At 35.7% G+C, this 25,985-nt stretch overlaps 2 protein-coding genes across 3 annotated transcripts in view; both read right to left on the reverse strand.

Moving 5' to 3' along the window:
- Positions 1–270: 270 nt before the first annotated feature.
- PPP1R15 (Protein phosphatase 1 regulatory subunit 15) lies at positions 271–16,114 on the reverse strand. The gene is made up of 4 exons (XM_087340325.1): positions 15,308–16,114; positions 10,294–12,369; positions 8,519–8,602; positions 271–6,112 (listed from the first exon to the last, which is right to left on the reverse strand). Exons 2-4 carry the CDS (start codon positions 11,839–11,841, stop codon positions 5,879–5,881), a joined length of 1,866 nt encoding a protein of 621 aa, XP_087196451.1. The 5' UTR covers positions 11,842–12,369; positions 15,308–16,114; the 3' UTR covers positions 271–5,878.
- Positions 16,115–16,252: 138 nt separating this feature from the next.
- Positions 16,253–25,985, reverse strand: part of LOC110835917 (hemicentin-1-like) — an 87,334-nt gene continuing 77,601 nt past the window's right edge. For both annotated transcript variants that reach the window (XM_087340318.1, XM_087340320.1), the window contains exons 45-52: positions 25,195–25,355; positions 24,511–24,642; positions 23,198–23,320; positions 21,116–21,361; positions 19,223–19,349; positions 18,415–18,614; positions 16,575–16,656; positions 16,253–16,425 (exon numbers count right to left, since the gene is read on the reverse strand). In XM_087340318.1, coding sequence (XP_087196444.1) covers positions 16,329–16,425; positions 16,575–16,656; positions 18,415–18,614; positions 19,223–19,349; positions 21,116–21,361; positions 23,198–23,320; positions 24,511–24,642; positions 25,195–25,355 — 1,168 coding nt within the window. In that variant the 3' untranslated portion in view covers positions 16,253–16,328. The remainder of the gene's footprint in view (positions 16,426–16,574; positions 16,657–18,414; positions 18,615–19,222; positions 19,350–21,115; positions 21,362–23,197; positions 23,321–24,510; positions 24,643–25,194; positions 25,356–25,985) is intronic.

Raw genomic sequence — 25,985 nt, forward strand, 5'->3', positions numbered from 1 at the left:
TCAGTGCTACACGAGAACATGTTTTCTGTGCTGGATTCAGCTCAACAGGAGACCTGAAAGCTTAATTTTTTCATTCGTCCAGGGTAAAGCGGGCACTACAGACTGGAAGACACTATACAGTGTTGAAATACAAAATAACTGACCTATCAAATTTTTTTTAAGTACTCTTAAAATTCAGTCCAAATCTATTCCGAGGACATGGCATTACTGAAAACAAAATAACAGATAAGAAGATTGTTACTACTACAAGAAGGTACAGATGCACACATATTTCAAACAACCGTATTATATTACATTATTTAATAATACATTAAATCTTTTTCCAATATTATTTTGTCCATAACCAACATACGTTATAACCAATGAAACTGGTCATTAATGTAGCTCTAACAGTAAAGCGCTAATGGCCATTTGGTTTCTGATAACAGTTTCGAACAATGTGAAACATTCTAAAGCTATCAATACTCCATAAGATTGACAAATGTTCGTATAATTATAGCGAAGTGGCAGTTCAAAGTATTAATAGTAGCAAATAAGGCAGATGATACAGACAGGATGCCAGGTGCATGAAAAACAGCTTGTACATAATAAGTTTGGAACAGTTTCCTGTTAACCTACACGCAGGAGGAACTACTTTGCTTCGACTCAAGGTACTCACGCTGGTGAGTACAAAAATGGCTGTCTTCTGGATTGTAGCACCACAAGTTTACCAATGTCACTCATCGCCCTGATGACAAAGGCAGCAAGGACCTCTAAATCACCGGTAAACTTCAACCAGACTACATGGCACTACGATCAAGACACCATCTTTATACTTTGGTACAGTCATGCTGATGAAAAAGAACAAAGCACTGGGAAAACAACAAAAACACTTTGAATTTAAAATTTTTCAGTTTTTCTACAGGATAAATCAATTTTTTCTTAGGACTTCATGTGTCAAGGTTAACAAAACAGGATATTCTTCTCGGGCTACCAGCCCTGTCAGGTGGTTTAATGGAGAAAACACCAATGTTTTGAGAACCGTCTTTGTCCTCATCTTCGGGTACAAGGACAATGATGGTCCTCGAAACACTGGTGTTTTCTCCGTTAAACCACCTGACAGGGCTGGTAGCCCGAGAAGAATTCATTATAATTACTTGCCGTGAAGAAAACTGTTCAGCTCGGTTTCATGTTAAACGACAATTATTTCATGCGATTCTGTGCATGATCTCCAATTTGAAATGACGTTTTTCAATGAAACCATAGTTTTCAGTTTTGTGAAACTGATTTCATACAACTAGTTTCCTCTATGCATGACCTGCCTAAGTATATATTATATGTATATTTATCTTAAATTTAAGTCATATTTAAATATATCTCACTAAGCACAATTTGTCTTTGTATCGGTCAAAATTTGTTGTATCACAAACGGTGAACTGAAAGTTGCAGTCAGTTCATTCACTTTGTGTCACATTATATTATTAAAATATGTAGGTTAAATATATAGGCTGCGTATATACGAATAAGGGAAAAATTATGCTTTTAGAGGTTGTAAAGAAAGCTGAATATTTAATAAACATCAATTCACTGTCATCTCTAAACTAAACAAGTAATTCATCCTTTTTTGAACACTATACTAGTATGTCACCAACTGAACTGTTAGAGTGGCAATGGTTGGGATTGAACCTGGGACATTTTGAATACTTGGCTAACATGTTTACCCCAACTGGGGAACTCCTTTGCCATTTATAAAGGCTATTGGCTGTGATAACGTCACACAGAATGCATACAGGTCTTCATGTAATGTGCCTGGTATTGTTTGCTAATTTCGATTTTTCGTAAACTCCCAAAAATAAAATTTGATAAAAATACTTCCGGCTGTTATCGAGTTGTCACGTGTACTGACGGATGGCTGGATGAAGAGACTTTAATAGGCAATTCGTAGGAATGTGAACATGCCTAATTAAATCACAGATTTTGAAAGGGACGTTGTCCTCAGAAACTAACCACAGTACAACAGAAACGTAAAAAGTCTAAGATGTAAATAAGATGTCACTTTAATTTCAATAATCGCAATATTTTCATAGTATATAAGTACAAATCAGTGGCAACAGCAACAAAGCAGACGCACATTTTCTTGAACCACAACGTGCTGGTCTCGGCCTGTCCGTCAAATGATCGCCATCCAAGTCGCCACAGAAACGGGTAGCAGAATTTACCGTACCATGTCAGACGATATTTTCGCATTGGCAATTGTATAACATGTTTGAAAATGTTAAAGAATTACTTGATATCAGAACTGACCAAAAGGGATATGTTGGAATCAGTACCATTTCAGCAAAATGGTGCATAGTCCATTTAAAGTCGGTAGCGCGTAATTTTCAGAATGACGTATTTCCTGGCCAATGGATCGGTAGCAGTTCTTCAAGGTCCCTACTGCCCCTCCCATCTTTTCAGAGCACTCTGAACTGACACCTGTCAACAGCCTTTGGGAAGTCAAAAGCAAACATGACTGCACATTGGTACGTCATAAACGACAAGTTATGGGTCCCTACATTTGAAGCCTTTGTATCAATATGATAAATGCTGCAAAGGATGTCCAAAGGACCTAACAATACATTCAGCTGCGTGCTGTCATGAGGAAGGCTCATACAGGCCCATTAGATCCATTAAGAGGTAGGGGTACAGTGACTCGTTAGCGTTAAGTATATGGGTTTGAGCGAGTCATAGGTAATAACATCAATAACGCACTAAAAGAACCACCACAGGCAGCGTGTCACATTTCATTTGGCATCACTCTGTTACCATGTCATGCTGACGTCAGCAATTCTCACTTCGGCACTATGAAAACAATGCAAGTACTGAAATTTAAATAACACAGTATTGTAATTTCTTGGACAGCCCGTATGTTTACTACAACTTGCAAACTGTACATTTTAAATTTGAAGAAAATGAAATCTAAATTACATCAAAAAAAACTAATGTAATGAATTCTTCATGGACTGCACAGGAAACCCATTGGTAATCAGCAGACTGTTTAAACTGCGTCATTACATTAAAGCGGCCCATCCACGTACGAGTCTGGCTCGGTGAGCTTGACTCGTGAGCCGGGCTCGGATATATTTCACCACACATGCATAGCAGACCCGGCTCAAGACACCCCACCCACGAACTAGTTTGGCTCAATGGAACCCGAGCCGAGCGTGAAAGCCTGAAGTTTTGTTTCAAGCCAGGTAAAATTGCTAAGGAAAACTATGACACGATAAAGTTGATACAGAAGAGGTAACATTGAGTGGAACTGTTTTCTTAATTCAAAAATGGAAAGACTCTATTAAAGAAAATGACCATTTAAGGCGCTGCTTTTCAACATCAGCAGTTCATTTGTCGCACAAGGACATAACTGAGAATCAGGGATTCTATGCAGATAACGCAGATAACTTGCAGCAACTATGGGAAAATGTGAAGTGAAATTATTAAGAAAAACTCTATATTGGACATTGGCCTTCAAGTGACAACAATGATCATTCTTACACCACATTCATGAAAGTCCATTCCATCCCAGATCCTTTGTGATTTATTTCTGTTTCAAAAACTGAAGTTTCAATACTCAAGGGAAGAAGATTTTATAACATTACTGAAACAAATTAAATATCTCAGACTACATTTCTGTAGCTGAAAAAAAGAGGACTTCCACAGGTGCTACCAACAATGGCAGAATCGCTGGACCTAATGTAACGAGTTACAATGGAACTGCTATGAAAGGGACAGCACATCGCTGCAAAATGCATCAAGTGCAAATAATAAAAATGAAGTTCTGAATTTCTTTCACTGTTGACCATGGCAAGCATGACTTGACTCATGACGTCCTCCTCCTTCCACCAAAATATGGGGTAAAGTTTTTCATTTTATGGCATATAAACTGGCTTTTCACCATAACCTTCAGTAGATAAATTTTAAAAGCCATAAATAACTGATGCCTACATATTAAGGAACATGAAATAAAAAATAATTTCCATTGAAGTAATTCCCAACTGTAATTATTTTTCATTCAAGATTTACTTTTTGGTTTGTATCCATAACAAACATACAAATGAACAATGATACAAAGTTTGCATGAGAGCTATTAATTCATTAGGAGTGAGAAAATTAAAGTACACTAGAAAAATTATAATTGGATAGAACATAGCAGATGATGATAATCTTTTCCTGAACACATTAAGTACTCAAGCTAATCTAAACACAAATTTTCCTCATAATTCTCACTAAACACCCCTTGTCCTTTGGTTTTCATGGCTTCAGTGCAATGAACAACTTTTTCTTTCAGATGTAAGTCGAGTATTAACCAAAATTTCAGCCAACATCACATTTGTCACTTACATTCACCCTGAAGATGGAAACTGCACTTAAGATTTCTGTCTTCTGGGTTGCTGCACCATGTAGATGGTAGATGTTAACCAACGTTTCAGAGGTCATTCATTGCCCTGATGACGGAGGCAGTATGACCTCTGAAACGTTGGTTAACATCGACCAGACTACACAGCGCAACAGCCCAGAAGACAGAAATCTTCATACTCATCGCCCTGATGATGGAGGCAGTATGACCTCTGAAACGTTCGTAAACATCGACCATACTACACAGCGCAACAACCCAGAAGACAGAAATCTTCATACTCACCGCTGTGAAAACCTCAAATCTTACATAGAAAATTGCACCGTTTGCCAAAAACCGGTTAATACTCAATATTCAACGCAGCTTACACCCAAAAGCCAAAGTTGCACATAAAGCCACTGTTAGAAAAATAAAAGATTTACATGGTTTTACAAATTCCCAGGAATGGTATTGCAATACTAAAAAAAATTAAAAAGCAAACATGGCAGGTTCCTTGCTCTGACTGATACTGCTTTCATTGTGAGATTTATACTTTGAACCTTAGACTTGCTGCCAGATGTTTACAATCTGATTTTCTTCTGTGTGTAATTCACATATATATAAACACACAGAGAGATGGAACCTCCATGCAAAATGCTTACTTTTTAAATTCATTCTGTTTATCACAGGCATAGATCTCTCTTTGTTATTCAGGGGAATTCTTTCATAACAAGAGCATTAAGGCTTGGCAATACAAGGAATAACTGCAGCTATTTTACAATTATTTAAAATATGTTTTCTGTATACTTGAAATGGGTCCCGCGTCGTAGCCGCGCAGTCTGAGGCATCATGCTTCGGACCGGTGATACGGAATGCGCGCTGGTTCAAGTCGGCTTTGGCTCTCAGAGGGCTGTTACGCCACGGATAAATAAATACTTGAAATGGCTGCAACTTTTCAATCATTCTGCATAAACAGAGGAGATTATACTATTTCAATCAAACCCCTAATCAATTTATGCATTTCTTTAAAACTATTTAACTCCGTAAATGCCTTCAACACTATCTTCATATATTTCACAGGGTTTTAAGACACCATGTCATTTATCTTTTCCTTTCTTTGGTAACTCCTAAAAACTGCAAAGGTAAAAGGGTACCTTTATGATGGGCATTCCTTAAAATTACAATACCAAAATTAATATAATATAAAAGCTGCAAATGACAAGAACATAAAAACATCCAATGCACACTGCTTCTGTAAAATTGCACTGTTCCCCCTTGCACCAAATATTATGCTGGCACAAAATAATTAAACCACATATTTTAATGTCACTTTCAAGTCACAAGATCCAGTCATCTTATTTAAGTTAATTAAAAATGAACACAATAACTAATGCAATAGGATTATTCATGCCAATGTAATAATTACTACATAATTATTACATTTGCCAACATGGTGATGCAGTATATTTCTTATTATATTTAACACAATAACATCTATCAATTTACAACGACAATGACAATTAAGCCACTTCAAGAGTTGTGTCTGGGAGATGTCTCTGCCATGCATTTGATCCATACACGCTGCCTGTGTTCCGCAGAAAACACAACAGCGAGCAAAGGCTCCGACTGTCTGATGCGTCTCATGAATCTCTCTCTATCTCTTGCCATCTGTTCCCACGGACCACACCTAGCTGCACGGTATGCATAATTCCACTTTACCATTGGATGAACTGTCTCCAGTGAAGTATCACAGGCGAACTGGACCTGAAATCCACAACCATATTCTTTGTCAAATTAACAAGGAGTTCTGGGAAGACTTTTCACATACTTTCCTTCATATGCCTCCTTCCATACACATGAATGAACAATATAAATTACTAATTAGAAGAACAGCTCCCAATACTAAATATTTCCAGTATATAAACGCTGACAAAACATAACCTCAAAGTTTCACTGTCACTGTTGCCATGTCTGCAATTTTAAGAAGGACCAAAGACAAAAATTACTTAGGAGAGGAAGGAGAATGAGCTATAAAGAAGTAAAAGTTAAGTTGCCTTGTGCCAAAGCAGACCCAGATTACAATGTTTCAAAGTTTGGGGCCACGTGGAAGGTCAGGATCCTTTGTAATTGTACAATTACAAAGGAACTTTTCTCACTTCTAATTTGGTCAATTTTAACACATTTTAGTTAAAAGACAACTCACACATTAAGTAGCTCTCTGCTGACAAAAACATCAAATGTGGTCAACCTAACTAACTAACCAGATGGCTTACCAAACCCGAAGGTTCATCACTGAATTAACCAAAGCCCTCCACCGGACCCTGTCCTGGGCCAACAAAATCCAGTCTCCTTCAACTCCTCTCTCCCACAGATCCCGCCTGACATTATCCTCTCATCTACGTATAGGCCTCCCCAGCGGTCTCTTCCCCTCAGGCTTCCCAACCAATACCCGAGGCACACATTTTGTCCCATCCATGCGCGCTACATGCCCCGCCCATCTCATTCTTCTCGACTTAATCACCCTGACAAAATTGGGGGAGGAGTACAGATTTTTAAGCTTGTCATTATGCAGTTTTCTCCGTGCCCCATCGTCTTCTCTCCTTGGCCCAAATATCCTCCTCAACCTACTTTCACCTAATGCTGAGGGAAGCCTCTTTTCACCAACATTAGCTTTGAAAAAGATGCCTCTGCTAAACAGATAATAATGGTCAGGTATAACCTGTAAGTAATGCACACGTTTGAGGAAACATCCACTAAAAAGTTTTACGCTCAGTATCTATACATTGACACTGGACGTCTTCAAATCAATGATGCTTTTATTTATCGATGAGCCCCATGAACTGCAGTAACTCACCTTTCATTGACAGTTCTATGTCATGGTGACATGTTTTAAGGTTTCCAATTTCCTTTACTTCTTTGATATTTCCTTATTGCTACTATGGCCACAATGCAAGCAGACACTAATTTCAAACATTAACTTCACTTTCGCAACTAGACTACAGGTAAATTTCACCTTACACTAAAGACAGTAGCACATGACACACAAAAACCACAAACTGTAAGTGTATGCATATTTGCAGATTCTTTTTGTACCATCGGGTCGGAGCCGACCCCTGGTGACATTATGAACAAGTTCCCTCTGATAGGGACCTGTTAAAATGTTTCCTCGGCACATGATCCAGAAGTGGTTTGCCGTTGCCTTCTTCTGTGTGCTTAGTGTGAAATAATGGTGAAAATGGAGTAATTTTTGGGATGGAACAGAGAAACTGGGGAAACCCCGGAGGAAAACTCTGTGATATCTGGACCACAGCCTTGCCCAACACAAGTTATAAATCCGGGCACCGCCGGGAATCGAACCCAGAACCCCAGGATTACAAGCCCAGCATTGTGACTGCTAGACTACCGTGGCGGGCAGATCTGTTGTATAGTTAAATTCAGCGGGGATAATTAACTGTGAGGCCATAAAAATTTACTTATAAATGATGGGGTATTTTATTATAAGGAATTCATCTGGGAATTTCAATATGTAACCTCAGAACTAAAAATGGGAAATATATATATATATATATATATATATAAAGCAAAAGACAAATTATATCTTAAATATTCTTAACTGAAAATATTAATTATGTTTTTTCACCATTCAAAAACATATTCATTGATGTGCAGTTTACTTAATGACAATGCACCAAATGTAGCATAAAAGAAGACAAAGAGCAAAATGAAGCACTATGAACTAGAAATGAACAGCCTAGCATTTCTGGAAACACTAAGAATCACAACATATGACAATTTTAATTCATGTCAGCTGTTTTCTGACAAAAAACACTCATTTTATAAAACATCAATGAGCTAATTCATGAAAATAAAGCTATTAAACCAGTTTAAATGTCGTATTTTGCTTCTGAGTAACATACAAAAGAATTATTATGAATGGTTAATCTGAAAAGATTCAAGACTATGAAGAAATTTATGAAAAATCCCTTTCATGATAGCCTGTTCCTGGTTTGATGGGTCGGCCAACATAAACTCAAAAATTCTGGTGGCATCACTGCTATGGACAATGAATAATGACAAAGTGCGGGAAACATGAAAGTCGTAGTTCTGTACAAATGTAAATAAGCACTGCAGCCGAATGACGCATGCATACAAATAGTATTACATACACACCTTAACAGGATTCCTCTCATAGTTTGAGTATTCAGAATAATCTCTCTGCCACCTTGCATTGACTTCTTCTAATCCAGTTTCATTCTGAAACAAATGGTTAGAATACACGTAAATTCTTAAACCAGCGACATCGTTAAAATGATGAAAATACTAGCCCTGCCTTGGAAAGCCTTCTCTGTGACGATGTGACACTGGCAAAAGATTCTGAGGTTCATCACATGCTTTCTGGGAAAAGGCAAAGTTTTAAGATGATGGAGGCAGCAAGGACCTCTCAAACATCGGTAAACTTCCACCAACCAGAAAACAGCCATCTTCAGACTCACCACTGTGAAAACCTGAAATCCCATTCCAAAGGTGTTCTTCAAATAACAATACATAGATCGTTACTGCACTAATGCGCTCCTGGGCCGTTGTTGCGCCATTATCCAAGGTCATTGTTGCATCTTAGGCCCTTAATGCATTAATTAAAGCCCGAATTACTGTTGTTTTCCAACAATGACCTTACATCACGGAGCAACATAATCAGTCAGCTTCATCTGTGATCCACGGTCCCACTGTTAATCAATAACAGTAATTTTGGTTCTGAGGCTTGGTATAATTTTTTGTAATACATTTTTTTATGGTAAAAGGTTATTAGCCTCACGTTCAACCCCCTAGCTGGATGACCACCCTTTCTTGGCTGTCTGTGACTGCTTATTTAATATATTCGCAGCTAACCTACATAACTGGAGGCTGTTCCTCCATCCACAACCTGAGGATGTGCCATGCTGTGATGACAAGGACACTAAACCATCTAGTTAGTTGGTTAGTTAGTTGTTTTGATCCAATTACTGCACAGAAATGGAAGTTGTTGGATCCCATTGTTGCCTAACACTCTGTTCCAGCAATGGAGTTATTCACGCAGACACAAATATAACCAGCCCATAAGGTGCTCTTTACTCACTCTAGGGCATGAAGAACACCTAGAAAATTAAGTCCCATGATGAGATTTGGGGTTTTCAAAACAGTGAAGATGTTGATGCGGGTCTTCTGGGTCATATCATGTGAACTTGTAGGTAGGTGGAGCATGTTCCTCCAAAAAGTCAGTACTCCTCTACAAAGCCCACACAATGTCACAACCCAGAAGACCAGCATTACAACAAATCATGCTCCACCTGTCACACACTGCCTGCTGGTATCACTCTCTCATACCAGTCCAAAGCCAAGCTAAGTACAAGTTATGCTGTTAATGCAAGTCACTTAAATAAGTTCATAGTAAAATATGGGCTAAATGAACTATAAAGTTTCAATTTCAAATAATTCAGTATGCTATTACAAATAAGCTGCACCCTATTTTTAAGGGATGCAGATATGGAAAAGGAAATCACCTAGCATTCATGCTAAAACAATATTTGTTTCGTTTATTTAACCCTTTAATGCATAGTGTAATTATATGTATCACCTGGCTTAATAAACTGTAATTATTTCCTTAAACACCATTAATCAGTTAGTCTTCTAACGGTGAAGAGTTTTCTTTGTGTTACAAAATGAATTATTAAATATTTAGATGGCATGTAAGAATGTTCACTTCATAAATTCATTAACCAACAAATGCGAAATACAATGATGAATAATATAAAAATACAATTACTTTTAACAACTTTAAATAAAACCCAAACTCAGAGTTCAGCTAGAATGTTCTCTTAGGTCTAAAAACTATATACAAATAGAGTGACAAAGTACATGGTCACTGTATTTGTAACACTGTTCCAGATTTCAAAATCCTTATTTCTTACCTCAATGTCATCGCATTCGTCGACAAAATCATCATCATCATCACTGAAGTGGTTATCAGAGTCCATACCAGATTCAAAAATCACAAAACTGTCATCACTATCAGTTGAACAATCTGACATGCATCTTCTTCTCACAGAATTTTCTTCTGAACTCTGGTGACTTTCAGGGTTAGAAGGTGATGTGTTTAAATTTCCAGCTGCATGAACCATCACTGATATGCTACCACCTTCAACATCATGCCCTGCATCTATTTCTGCAGTGGTCAAACTGCTACACTTTATTGCAATACAAGACTCAGCAAATTTACCTTCTCTACTTTTCACACACTCTAAATTTTCATCTTCAGTACTATCATTAGCCACTTGAGAGCAATCCATGTACATTTTCTTGTGGCATTTCCATGCAATGGACTCACTGGAAACAGTTTTTGGTGACTCTTGTTTCATCTTAGGAACATTTCTTTTTACTCTTCCAAAATTTGATTCAGATACGTTTATATCTCTACTATTTCTTCCAGTCTTTCCCATTTGTTCCAAATTCACTACTTTATTAACTTTAGAACATCGTGACTTCTTCCTACAACTAAAGGCGCATTTATGTTCATTTCTATAATCCTTTATGGATGAATCACAGCAGTATCTCCTGTCTACAGAGCAACCAAAGTGTCTTGAATTATTTCTCAACATGTCTCCAAATTGTGTAGAGTTTCTTCTCTTTTTCATAGTAGGTACTCTTGTTTTGACGTGATTATTTTGTTGAGCCATGGCAAAAGTTTTGGCAACTTCAGCATATGACTGCTTTGAAACATTAGATGCATGGCAAAGTTTATTACCACTCTGCAAGCAATCTATCACAGAAACACCAGGCCTTACAGATAGAGGAATGGAAATACATGAAACAGTATGAGGATGTGGTTGTGTAGCACTTGCTTTTTCCTGTAGCAGGTTAGCGGTATTTTCTATTATGGTATGTGAACCATCAAGAGTTGAAACATTTTCCCTACAAAATGATCCAAACATATCTTCAGACAAATTGTTTCCAAAACTGTAACAACTCTGAGCATCTTTGCCTGAAAATATTGAGCAGCAAGCAGACTGTGGTGCTCCACAGAATTCTACAAGTTTGTCAAAAATTATGTCCCAGATTTGACATGATTCTCTACCAGAAGATCCAATTTGGCTTTTACTACCAACAAATCCACCTACCAACTGTGACAAAGAAACTGTTGGAAACTTTGGACCATACATATCTTTCTGTGGTACAAAACTCACACCTCTCATGTTTTTTGAAGTATTTGTGAAACTATGAAATTTTCTTGTTAGGCCAATGTGTTTAGTCAAATTTAATTTTGCCACTTCAAAAGATGAATGATGATGTGGCTCTCCAATTTTATGGCCAGTGAGCTCAACAAATGGTATGTCTTCAGATTTATGTATCCCCATACTTGATGACTGATTAATCAAAGTTTTTGGTGATAACAATGGAATTGCATGAAAATTTATAGTCCTCTTATCTCCAGCACAAAAAGCAATGCCCGAGAACTCCATATTTTGAGATTAATATGCCTTAAGATATGGATATATTTTTCGTTTCACTTAAAACACGTAACTTCCTTCATTCTCCATTAAAAGCCCTGAACTCGCCAACCACACGCTATGGCTATATCCTAATATGAAACTAAGTAGTTCAGTTTATATCACATACATTCCAAATATCTCTACAGTTTATCATACAAAACATAACCTGAGACACACTTTCGCTCAAATGTAGTTTCTTTTGACGAATTGTACAATGTGTACCAAACTTGATTTTCTTCCTGAATCTTCTGGGATTTTTATCAGTCTTTGAAAATCTACAACACCCACGAATCTTCCAAATTCTTGATTCTCTGACAGCTGAACTGTATTTTTTTCCTTCACTTGTCAAATATTTTTCTATTAGCTCCATTTTGAAACAATTTGCTCAGTAAAACACAACTTCAATCTTTCACGTATCCATTTTACAGTATTCTGACTAATCTGTTCCACTGAATCTTGATGTAATGTTAATCACATACGCAGCAACGCCAAAGTCCACTACAGAAGAACAACGTCAAAGATTATTCAAACAATTTTGGATATTATCGTTGAAATCAAGCAATTAGACAAACTTCAAAATTTATGGATTTTCATGTGCTTAACTGAGTGCAGTCGACATCCTTTGTTTAATTTTTGTTCATGAAGTAATTTGGTAATAAATTAAAACACTATCTCTAGAATTTATTGTGCAAGAACAGCACATACAGAACAATAAAACAACACTCTTATAAGTACAGAAGCTTTGCTATAATTCTATATTTAGAATTAAGCGCACCATGCATATTGATATAAATTACAATTGTAGTGCAACTGAGAATCATGACGGAAATTACAAGGCGTGGGTTGGTTTCAGGGAGTAAGTTGCAGTAGATTACACTACCAGCCTGCGATGTCATCACGCTCTGGGAAACGGAATTGCTGCTACTGCAACATCATTTCTCATTAATGTGTTTTCTCGATGTTTGGTTGTAGTATAGTAACTATAATTTGAAAGAACTCGTTATATCGTAAGTAGTGCAAATGTTGTGGCTTGTTGATCACAAGTTGTTTTAACAAAATAGCAAGTAATTTTTTTTTCAGTCAGCCTTCTCTTTGGCCCTTTTCTTTCTTACTTTTCAAACATTCACTATACGTAACTCCAAGTGATACCAAAACGGGTACATGTAAATTCGATACCGACAGTCTTCTCACGAGTGCTTTCTTCTTGATATTTCAAGCCATGTGAAAATTAAATTAACAGGTTGCACTGCTTATATCATCACCTGGTAGCAACGTGTACGGGGCCACTGCAAATGACAAATTGCAAGTATCATGTTGCACTACTTATATCACAGCCTAGTATTGTTATATACTGGTGTGTGGGGGCTTAACAACCTGTCTGTAAACATGAAATGTGCGTGGTTGCTCATGCGCGAATAAGGAAGTCCACTTCAGACAATGCGTTCTCCTTCATTGAAATAGAAAAACTATACTTGGAAGGCGACTAGGCTACAGGTGACTGGGCTTTGATGCCAGGCATGGCAAGTGGAAGTAAGGCCGGCTCACACTACATCGAAGCGAACCGAACCAGCAAAAATACTTCCCGATCTTATTTTCTGAAATGTTTAGCAACGGAAAACTCAATTCAGATCTGCGAGGGATTGTTGGATACCCAACCTCAATCACATGCTCCCAAATTAAAAACATTCTCCATTTTACAAACACCAACATCATGTCCACTCCCGGACGGCTGCTGCTGGACGGTGTCAACCAGCGGCACCTTGGAAATTAAGCAGTGGACAGTCACAGAATGGAGTGCATTTCAGTTTATTCAGACAATTATATAGCACACAGATTATTAATAAAAATAAAACGAATTCTTTGCAGCTCGCTCAAAAGCTCTAACAAAGGTCGTGGATCAAGAAATCTAAAGTGATAGAATTATCTTTCGTAACAGAGGCCCCATTACAAGATTGTCATATTACATGCATTAATGTATAACACGTTAACAGATTACACAATTGTAATATCGTGATTCATTGCCACCCTTTGTACCCATGTTCCTGTGCTAAACTGTATTATAATCTATGGATTTAATGAATGTATTAAAATGACCTAAATATTTTTGAACAAGTGCTTCATGTAACACTAGCCATGTGCCACCATTCTTGGCTATTGCATCTATTAATTTACGCCTTGGTTGTTGTAGTTTTTCGCAGTCATAGATGAGGTGATCAACTTTTTGTGCTGCTTTCAGACATGAGCATGTGTTACATTACTGCCATCAACAATCCGCTTTCGTTATTGCAGAAAGAACTGAGCTGTGAATCGCTTGTAGAAGAAGTGTGTCGTAGACTAGATAATTTTGACATTACATTTCATTACATTCAGATACCTTCCTTGCATTGTATTTATTGCTTAAATTTACGTCAGATTCTCCGGAACTGTGGTTCCACTGTCAATTTTTTTCTTCTGTACTCTCCTCTACCCTACCCTTTCCCCTTAACAACCAATTCCATCACTCCTCTGACCTTTCCCTCCAATGTACAATACACTACAACATAGAGAATTTTCTCCATATTATTACGAGAAAGGTGAATATTTTAATAATGTTAGGTTTCAAATCATAATATATAGTTCCAGAGTATTAATATCTGTTTTGACAAATAATTCAAATTTATTAACAAGGAAACTTGTTAAATATGCAATTTTTGGGATTGAACGTTTATTTGAAAACACCTTTTAAATCAGAAAATGTGTAGTCATAAATTGTACTTTTACTGCCTATAAGTATTTAATTTCAACACAATCCAATGTTTTCATAGCAAAAAGTGGAAATATACAAATTTTCACTTATGTTTTGGCTACATTTAAATTACACACATATTATGGAAGCAGAAGTAATAAATTATCCTACTTGGGCAATTAACAAAAATAAAACTTTTTAATAACTTCAGAATCATTTCAGGTATATTTAAATATTAATTTCCAGAACAGAATACAATTACCAGACGTACAAGAAATACCATATTTGTGAATGTGGCATTACTTATGACAAAATTCATTGCCAGAAAACATAAAATAATAAACTTTCATGTTTGCAAAACATCTCATGTAATGTATTTGTTCAAGATTATTAATAAATCATTTTGTTGTTATTATTAAATTTATAATGTCTTCCCTTCCCTCTGATTTTGTTCTCCCCTCCAACGCAAATTGGGATTTAACGCAAAAGGAAGTACGCTTAACCGGACAACTTATTGTTCTTATCAATGTCGTCCGCAGAGACTTGGACATATTGGAGACAAAAATTGTCACACTTCTTCACATTCTATAATAGTATAATTTACTTAATTGATTTAAATTATTTTTACAAATATGCTAATATATTTAGTTGCAATTTTCTTGTGTATTAACGTCCTCCGTATTAATGTATTTTATATTCTGCTTGTTTTACCTTTTTTGTTTTTATTGTGTTCATGTGTTCGTCTCTGTGCTGTATCTGTAATTGGCCTTCTAGCTGTTGAAACAGCGCACTAATAATAAAGAATTAAATTGAATTTGTTCACCAGAATAGGTATTTTGACGTAAATACGTCTATATTTTAGGGTCAGTGTCATTCGGCAAAAATGTAACGAAAAAGGGAAACAAAAATTTGTAACTTCATTGTTATGTTACCTTGGAAACGTCATCTGTTTATCAACAAATAAACAACAATGGTTACCTACATAGTTACCTTACATTACATTACCTTACCTTACCTAACATTACATTACCTTACCTTACATTTCATTACATTACCTTGGTGTATATACGTGCACAGATATGTCATAAGACTACATTACATTACATTACCTTACCTTACATTACATTATATTACCTTACCCTACCCTACCTTACCTTACCTTACTTTACATTACATTCATCTATCACAGACCCATCTGAAGCCTTACTAATTCAAGTTAAATAAGCAATGTCTTAATCAAACTTTACTCAATTGTAAAGCATGTATAAAGGAAATATTTAGAATAAACAAAATATATAAACTTCCTTTCTCCGTATAGACGTATTTACGTCAAATTCTCCGGAACCGTGGTTCCACTGACAACTTTTTTACCTCTCAAAAGTTTGATCATGGCTACGTTTTAGGAGGTCTGAAGAGGAGGACAGACTCTCGAAGGGAAGCACGCTTTTCCTTATTTTCCACCACATATAGCCCATCATGTCATCTGTTATCACTTCTTTGTATCATGTACGCTGCAAGCAGCAGGTGATTTTATATATACAAGGTCAAAGGCTAAAATAAATAGTACTATTATGTCTTTACCAAAATATTTGTTGGATGAAAGGTTTACAGGAAGGAATTATGATTAATTACTGTATCCAGTTTATGAAACATTGATTGACAGCTTCACAGTTTAATTTTTTGTCACTTGTATAAGAGTGGTACATGTTTTATTTTTATTTCGGCGTTCAGATTAAGAACCATCAAGCAAATTTATGAATGTAATATACTTTGTTGTGTAGAGAATGTTGTTTTCATCTTCATCATACGACAGCGCAAGAACAACTATTCTGTAAACAAAAAAACACTTTTGTCATTATTTAAGTAATGACTGAGATTTAAGCCACATGTAACTAACGTACATACATACATAATTAAACTTTCCCACCTTTTTCAAATAAATTACTAGCCATCCTTACGATCACAAAATCGTACTTACCTGTACAGCCTTCCCAATTTCAGAGACTTCAGCGTATACAGAATTCCTTGACCATTTTCGATTCGGACTCGGAATGGTTTACCTACAATTTAATAATATTAATATCAGTATTAACAAATTTATTGCAGGACGTGGGTACTGCGAAGTTAATTGCTAACACAGTCGCATCATTTGACATTTGCATACATTCACTCAATTTAATTTTTTTCTCACTAAATGGATGTAGATTGTAATAACATTTTCAAAGAGTGACCACATTCCAGTTACTCCATTACCAAATGTACTTAGAAGTGGAAGAGGAACATTTTTTTTTAACTCCTGGACCTTTAAATTCTGAACAGGTATCCTCTTGTTACTCAAAATTATCCAATCAAAATTTCAAACTTGGTTTTGTCAGGGACAGAATACAAATGAGTAGGAGAGTGTCTTGACTTCAGGCCACCTCACAGAAGAGATCAACCCCTACCGACGTAACCTGACATAAAACACATTGATTTTTTACCCTCAGAAGAAAAATGAGCATGGCGTTATGCATATTCCCCAAGAAACAAAGAATCTCGGACAAAATTAAAATGGCCAAAATGAAATGTGGAACTCTGTGCTTATCCCCGCTTTAGGCTGTATGATGCCAAACTGCATTTCTGGAGACTGACACCACACTGGAAAAAGTGGAAAACATAGACACAAGTAAAATAATTTGGTTCCCAATATTTACGGACACTTTTTAATACTAATATCCTGATGAAAAGACTTACAAATTTCAGAATATGTCAGTATGGAAACCCAACTCAATTACAAATAAATCTCAGAAGCCTACAGAGGCATTAAGATACAGCAGGTTCTGTTCTCATAAAAAATAATTATTTGAATACTGTCATAATAAAACAAGACAATGTCGAATCATTCAGCCAGTTACAAATATATTCACAAGAAAGAGATTTCCCATTAGTAAATAAAGATTAAATTTAGACAGCAGTGAATGTGTTAAATGCGGTTTCAGGGTTTGTTAAAAAGTATTTCTGTAAAAACAATAACAATTAACTTTCCACAGATCCACATCATTTGGCATGGTTAAGTTATGTAGTCTTTCACACTAAAGATATGTCTTGTATCTTGGCATTGATTTTTGTAGTAGCGAGGTTGATATCACAGCTTTTACTGTAAAATCTTGTTTAAAAATATGGTTAATATTAGTATTTAGAAGTTGACATGTTAATTAAAAAGTTGTCAGTGGAACCACGGTTCCGGAGAATTTGACGTAAATACGTCTATACGGAAAGGAAGTTTATGTATTGGCTTTATTCTAAATATTTCCTTTATACATGGTTTACATTTGAGATAAGTTTGATTAAGACATTGCTTATTTAACTTGAATTAGTTACGCTTAAAATGGGTCTGTGGTAGCTCAATGTAATGTAATGTAATGAAACGTAATGTAATGTAAGGTAAGGTAATGTAATGAAATGTTTTATAACAATAATTCCGAGTAAATAGATGTTCCTTAGGTAACCATTATTGTTTATTTGTTGATAAACAGATGACATTTCCTAGGTAACACAACAATGCCAAGTAAACAGATGATGTTTCGTAGGTAACAATAATGCCGAGTAAACAGATGACATTTCGTAGGTAACAATAATGCCGAGTAAACAGACGACGTTCCCTAGGTAACCATTGTTACACTTTTTCGTTCCACTTTTTTGCCGAATGATCCTTCCTTATAGACGTATTTACATAAAAAATTATGCGCACATGAATGGGTTCAGTTAATATTCAATCACATTCAAAAATGTATCAGAAATTAATTTCACTATAACAACATGCACATAATCAAACAAACCTATTTCATTTTCAACTATCCTGTATCTTGTTCTTGGTAACTGTCCACCATCTTCCCCAAAAACTGTGAACTGCATCAAATCTTGATACGGCTGTACTTCATTCCTGCCTAACGTAAGTACAGTGTAGCTAATAGTTTGTGTTAGCATTGCTCCTTCCTTGCACTTAACCCCTGGTTCATCACAGAACTGAACACAATTCCTGAAAAATAAAATAATTTTATAACCTGTAATTATTATGTTGGTGTGGAGTACAGTGACTGGTCTGTGTTCAATAATATACATGTATTTTATCAATACAGACAGCAAGTTTTTAATTTGTTTAATAACTGTTGTTTCCCGCGCCATAGCCGCGCGGTCTGAGGCATCATGCTTCAAACCGGCGATACAGAATGCGCGCTGGTTCGAGTCTCGGGGGAAAAGAAATTTTCTCATCAGCTTTCGACCGGTGCCAACCCAGCATCGTGAGGAAATTGGGGAGCTACAATGGGTAGCGTAATCCAGTCATGGAAACTAGCAATGGCTGGGGGTTCGTCGTGCTGACCACACGTCACCCTATATCTGGTTGGATGATCGTTCACCTCTGCTTAGGCATGTGAACATGAGACCAGCAGTCAAGCTAGTCGGCTTTGGCTCTCTGGAGCTGTTACGCCACGATTTATTTTAATAGCTGTTGTATCAATTTAATTGATTTTATTTATTTGTCTTTAAAAGAATGAATTTTCATGACATTGAATTAATGTTTTAAATAACACTTATTAGCTATTAAAAATATCCTTTTATTCAACCTGATTGTTACAAGTTGCTCACCTCGTGTCCATGTCCCTCTCATAACCGGACGGACACGGCGTCTCTAAGCACCTGTGTGTTCCCTTTGTGTTCAGGCATGTCTGATCAATGTTACACACACTTGGAACAATTCTGCATTCATCTACATCTGCAAGAGAAAAGAGGTTGAATCAGGAAAAGGAGAACAGAAAGATAATTATGTATCCTCGGCATCGTGATTTGGGGGACCACAACTCAGCTACATATAGTTTTTGTACCTTCTTATGAGTTAACATGAATGAGCACATAACATGGATGTTCATCTGTCCATCTGTATCCACAGGCTTCTGTCTGAAGCTTTACAATGTACGACAACGGATTTAGTACTGGGACCTTTACACTAAAAGTTGCCATGAAATTGCATTTTGGTTCAGTATAAGTCCTACTTTACATGAAGCTCAAATAAACTTCCTGATTTTCTAAAAATGACTCATTACAAAAAGCTTAGTCCGTAACGTAGAATATATAACTCATTAAGAACAACTTTTATTTTATATATATTACATTTTGATATTCCGAATATTTAACAAAATTAAAAAACAAACAAACAATATCTGACTTTGAAAAGTGATATCCATTACACTATCACCTTTGCAACAATAAATTAATGTCTCCTATAAATGACGGTCTGGGCAAATGATGTAAGAAAAGCCACAATGGAAACATTTACAAAATGTGTGTACTCTACTGGAGTACACATTTCCACTTTTGTCATTCGTACAAAAAAGACAAAGAAAAATAAATCCTTTCTCTCTACTTGTCTTTATAGTACCATCACAGCTGTGTTTTGTCCTGGCCTTACCTATATTAATATTGTTCTTGTCAATATTGGTATTCTATGTTGTAACACTGTGGATATGTGGGCAGATACCAATGTTTCAGAGAAACATAACTGTCTCCATCTTCAGGGCTGAAGACAGGATGTTACTCTGAAATGTTTGCATCTACCCACAGTATTATAACCCAGAAGACTATCAATACGTTCAGCTTTGTGAGAACCTCATACTTTGCAAAACTAGCACGTGGTATATATGAAACAGGAGACGAGATTTTTGGTTAAGCCCTTTCACTGCCAGCCCTAAGTGTACCTACTGACATGTACATTGTCTGTGACACCAACTCAAATATATTCATTTTCCATGTTATTAATTTTGTTCTTAAAATAATTTAAAATAATGAACATTCATGTTATTTAATTTATGAAGGTTACATTTAACCACAAAATTCAAATAATACCAAATGCAGCTGTTTCAAGGTCAAATAAAGAATGTGATAATATCTGGATAAAAATCTGATGGTAGGACTTGCCAGCATTTTGAAAAATGTAACAGATAAGGTGGTTTGTCTTCTGGGTTGTGGCGCTGTGTACTCTGGTACAAGTTTACCAATGTTTCAAAGATGCAGGCTGCTTCAATCATCAGGTTGCACTTATCACCCTGATCATGGAGGCAGCAAGTACCTCTGAAATGTTAGTAAACTTATACCAGATTTCATGGAACTACAATCCAAAGACAGCCATCTTCATACTCACTACTGCGACAACCTCAAATCCTACTATGTAACAGTGAAAGAGGTAATATAGTCACATGTATTGAAACTTGGCAATATTAGCGGGACATGAATGCCCTTTAAACTTTACAAATATAGAAAACAATCTTTGCTGAAGCATATTATTAGTTATTAGTTATTTTATGTTTGTTCATTAATATCTATTACAAAATCTTAAATTCATAATAAATTACAGCATTATATTTATAAATCCACTTTTCAGTAACCATAAAAATTATTAAAATTAATTAAAAATAATCATTCCCAACCAAACTCTTTAAATTTTCTCAGAAGTGGCAAGAAAACATGATGTTGAAATTAACTTACCCTGACAAATTCCATTTGATGGCTCAAATCCTTGAGGACAGCTCCAGGAATCTTCCACTCTGCTCCAAGAGTGCTGCGGACTGTGGCGAGTTAATTTGTGGTCAACATTTTGAAAGTATTCATAACCATTGTTATGCCTGCGACCCACTGGAAGGTTGCGGAGACCATGTGAAGATTGAGGGTGAAAATTTAAATCATCGTGAGGGTTTGAAGAGGGATCACTCTTGTCAGACCAGTACTGAAGACCTGTAATAAGAATGGAAATATCCACTGTAACAGTGTTCTGGGAATATAAACACTCTTCATATGTCTTTATAACTAAATATCATGGTCAAGAGATTAGCACTCCTGCTTTATAAACAGGATTCCCAAGATTTAAATCTTGGTTCAACAGATGTTATAAATTATATTCATAATTCAAGGCAAGAACTTTATACACTATATAAGGTTTCTTGATTTTGTATTGGGATACAACAAACGTATTTGCTGGTGGTTACACAGCTAGAAATTTATTATCCACTAACTAGATGGCTTATGGAACCCGAAGGTTCATCACCGAATTAACAAAAGCCCTCCACCGGACCCTGTCCTGGGCCAACAAAATCCAGTCTCCTTCAACTCCTATCTCTGATAGATCCCGCCTGAGATTATCCTCCCATCTAGGTCCAGGTCTCCCCAGTGGTCTCTTACTTATTATCCAAAGACATACATACCCAACAATATATCTAAAGTAATTTTAATTCAACTACAGATTACTTATGTTACATCTCAATGTGGATGTGCATCATTTTTGTAGTTCAAACAGTTAAATACTGAAAACATTTAGTGTCATTAAATTTAAAAACTACGCATGGAAAAGAAATTACCTTCATTGTTTGTCTTATTGCATCATTTTGCGACTGAAAGGTGCTTCGCTTTGAGATGGACTTTCAATAATTTAGCACAGTTCAGTGCAAAGATCATAACAATATGAGGAGGTGTGTGTATGAGAGAGAGAAATAATAGTATTATCATAAGGAATTGTTTTTTAAATCCACAAATCTCTTCTTGCTTTAAGTTAAAAATCACATTACACACAACAATCTTCAGCATAGCAGAAGCTGTATGTGCAATTATTACATTTTTAATAAAATTTCCTAATATAGTGCTTGGAAACTTGAAATTATATTCCATACCAACACACTATTGACCATTGTGTTCACTGCCCCTACATAAGCAGCCACCTTCTGGGATACGTAAGTGGTTTGCAGTTGAATCTATTTGGCGCTTGGGACAGAAATGATACAGTTCTCGGTGACTGTATTCATCCGGTTAGAGGTGGTTTCATGTGTCAGATGCAGACTTGAGAGAGAAAAAGACAACCACTGCTTGTGGGCTGAATGCAACTGCTTATTCAATATATTTACATATCTGGAGGCTGTTTTCTCTGTCACAACTTGAGGACATGACAAGGAGACCACTTAACTAAGGAGAATATTTTGACCAAAGAGTAACGTCAAAAGAGGCTGGAGAAAACTGCTTACTTTTCACCCAGTATTGTTATGATCAAATCAAGAAGGATGAGCTCGAAAGGACTTGTAGTTCACATAGAAATGCATACAACATTTTAGTCAGATATCCTGAAGGAAAGAGGCTATATGGAAGATATAGGCATAGATGGGAGAATAATATTAAAATGGGTATTGAAGAAGTGTGGTTCAGGATAGGCACCACGGGCAGGCTTTTGTAAACACAGTAATGACATTTTTGGTTCCGCATAAAGGTGATAAATTTCTTGTTAGTAACTTTAAAATCATGCTCGAGCATCAGTCTGCTTTTACAATTAATTGAAATGAGAATGCTTTGAACCTTTAGGTTAAATAGAAGCTGAGAATTTTATGACCAGCTGAATAACTTTCAACTTTTCAAGTGTGATTCATTATCATGGCATTAGTTACATATTGTTTTAATGCAGAACATTTAAATTTTCCTTTAAAATTTTGCAGAGGAATATTTTATAAGTAAATAAATTAGTGTTCATTGTATGTTCATTGCAAAGTTTTCATGACATAATATTATGCAGTAATACATTGTACTGCATACCTGAACACGTTCTGCCATCTTCTAGTAAAACATAGCCTCTAGGACACAAGCACTTGAAGCTTCCTTTCACATTGCGACACTGATGAGAACAGATCGAAGGATCTTCCATGCATTCATTTATATCTGGAAATAAAATTACTATAAATTGGATAAAGGGATTATAAAGAAATATAAGTTCCATGTTCACTAAACAAACAACATATAATTCTATTTACAGTATTTACTTGAAAGCAATCAAAAAAAGATTAATGAAGCCCTGTTTTCAGATTTTCATTTGACCACACAATACTAATATCAATGAAATTACAATTTATATACCAGCTGTATCAAAACAATTGTTTTAGTCTGGCTTTTTGATTTTAAATACTGAAACTTTTATATTCAGAACTGCAGTTTCTGATTCTCATTCTAGTGACTGCATTGCCATTCAGTAAATTCCACATCTGTAATACTTAGACAATATAAAACAACGTATTAACACCAAAGTACACAAATTATAATTTATTTAGTTGCTTCATCAGTTGTAAAATAATTTGTAGTAATTATTATTAACATACAACATGGAACCAATAAACTGTAAAGGGCCTGGTTATACTCATTTATTTTGAATAGGAATGGAGAAATACATTAAGATAATTATGGTGTGAAACAAGACGTTATGAGCTGCCCGTACAGAACACAGTGCAAAACCATCATCATTAAACTGCAATATTGGAACATAATAAAAGTTTAACTTATAATTTCTGTTCTATATGGGTGTATGATGGATCTGACTATTGTGGAATAAAATATTTTGTAGGTAAATCTTAGATTTTGCAATTACTTTCTTGTAGAACAGCGTTTCTTTACAGTATAACTGCCACCTGTAATTTCAGCCCATGAACAGATGTTAATGGTTGATATAAAGTCACGAAAAAGTTCTTACAAGACGAAATGCTCAGAAAATGTTTAGAGTTATTTTATTATCTGAATAATCAGCTTATATATTCCAATCAGCAATTTGGTTTAATATTTTTGTTTGAAATTTAAGCTTCATTTCTGAAACATTCTTCCCAGAACATTAAAGAAAAATAATTAATTTTAATGTTACTGGTTCATTTGAGCATTTATCTTAATAGGATAAGTAAATGATGCACACTCTCTTGCACATACACAAAGAAGAATGCACATTTACTTCCATCCATCCACCAACCTGTGAATATTGCTGAAACTGAAACAAGATAAATATCCACTTCTGGAGTAAAGTTACTTATGACAGAAAAGAACATTATTCTTATATATAATTTAGTTTGAAAAGTTATTTATAAACATACCTATACAACGTTTACCAATTGCTTTGGATTTATAACCAGGATGACAAAAGCAGCGATAAGATCCAAAGAGATTTTCACAAATTTGTGTATAGTGACATCTGTTGGTACTTCTTTCTTGGCATTCATCAATGTCTGTAATGATACAACAGTTATACCACATTTAAGTCCATTTATACTGTTTCTTGTTATGTGACTTATGTGTAATACTGATAATATCCAGGTCTGAAGATGGTATGATGATATCAGTGGTTTTTATATTGGTTGGTAATGAAGGTTTCAAGAACAACAAACCATTAAGGGTAATAACCATTTCATATCCATATACCACTTTGTGAAAACTGATAAATAACTGGTTTTGTTTGTATGCATATTTTATATTCCAATACACTACACGGTATGCGAAGTTTTAAGATTTTAACTGGTATACCGATACATTTTGATCTCTGTCTAACCCCTTTTCCATGCCATTTAAATTCATTGTATCCCATTTATTCCAGGCCAACCAATTTAACCTTTATCACATGGAAGAGACAATTTAAATCCCTATTCTACAGGATTCACAGCCAGATTTTGACTTGGAGTTTAACCAGTAATAGTATTAACAGTAAAACAATGTTTACACTTATCAAACTACTCCTGCTAAAATATTCTAAGAGAATTCATTGCCTTATTCCATAGAGTTACCTCTGCAGTGTAAGTGCTGCTCATCACGTATAAAACCTTCTGGACATTTATCACTATCAAATTTCTTTCCAATCACTGTAGACATCATATAAGTCATTTCTTGCAAATCAGGATTGTAGCCTATGTCAATATCTCTTGTAGTCAGCTTCTCAACAAGGTACCTAATGGATATCAGATACTAAATTAAACTGAACTGACATAAGAATATGCAATGACAAAATAAACCCATTGCAAACAGAAATTTTTTATGCTGGATTGCACAAAAAAGTATTCTTCAGAGATCACAAACATACAGAAAGAGAAAGGGCACTGTAATGACAAAATCTAAATAAATTTTGAAATGCTTGTTTGTAATATTTTTAATCTGGTGAAAATTGTAGATGTGCTACTGAAAATTAATTTTGATCTAAAAAATGTTAGAGTTTGGCAGCCTGGCATTATCAAGTACCATAAATACTCAAGTTTATAAGCAGGCTATTAGGGACCACATGAAGAGAAAACACAAGGAGTACTAACAGTCCTCATGTGGCCAAAACATGCGAAGGACTTCCTTCAAAAGCTCTCTGCTGCAAGACAAAGAAAACTATAAAAAAATTAACAGGAACCAGCTGATGATAGTAACAGGAGTCCTGACAGGATACCATAATTTAAAGCGACAAACAGTCCCACCCATGAGAGATGTCATAATAAAGAAAGAAGAGCCTCTGAACTTAGATTTCATCACCTGGGAAAACACTTCATGAAACCAAATGACTACAAGGCCCTACTAAGAAAAGTACAGCACTTCACAT

Source organism: Zootermopsis nevadensis, unplaced genomic scaffold (genome assembly GCF_977971745.1).
Source record: "Zootermopsis nevadensis isolate Lab colony 2312 unplaced genomic scaffold, Znev_1.0 Znev_ptg000061l, whole genome shotgun sequence".
In the NCBI taxonomy this organism is placed as follows: domain Eukaryota; kingdom Metazoa; phylum Arthropoda; class Insecta; order Blattodea; family Termopsidae; genus Zootermopsis; species Zootermopsis nevadensis.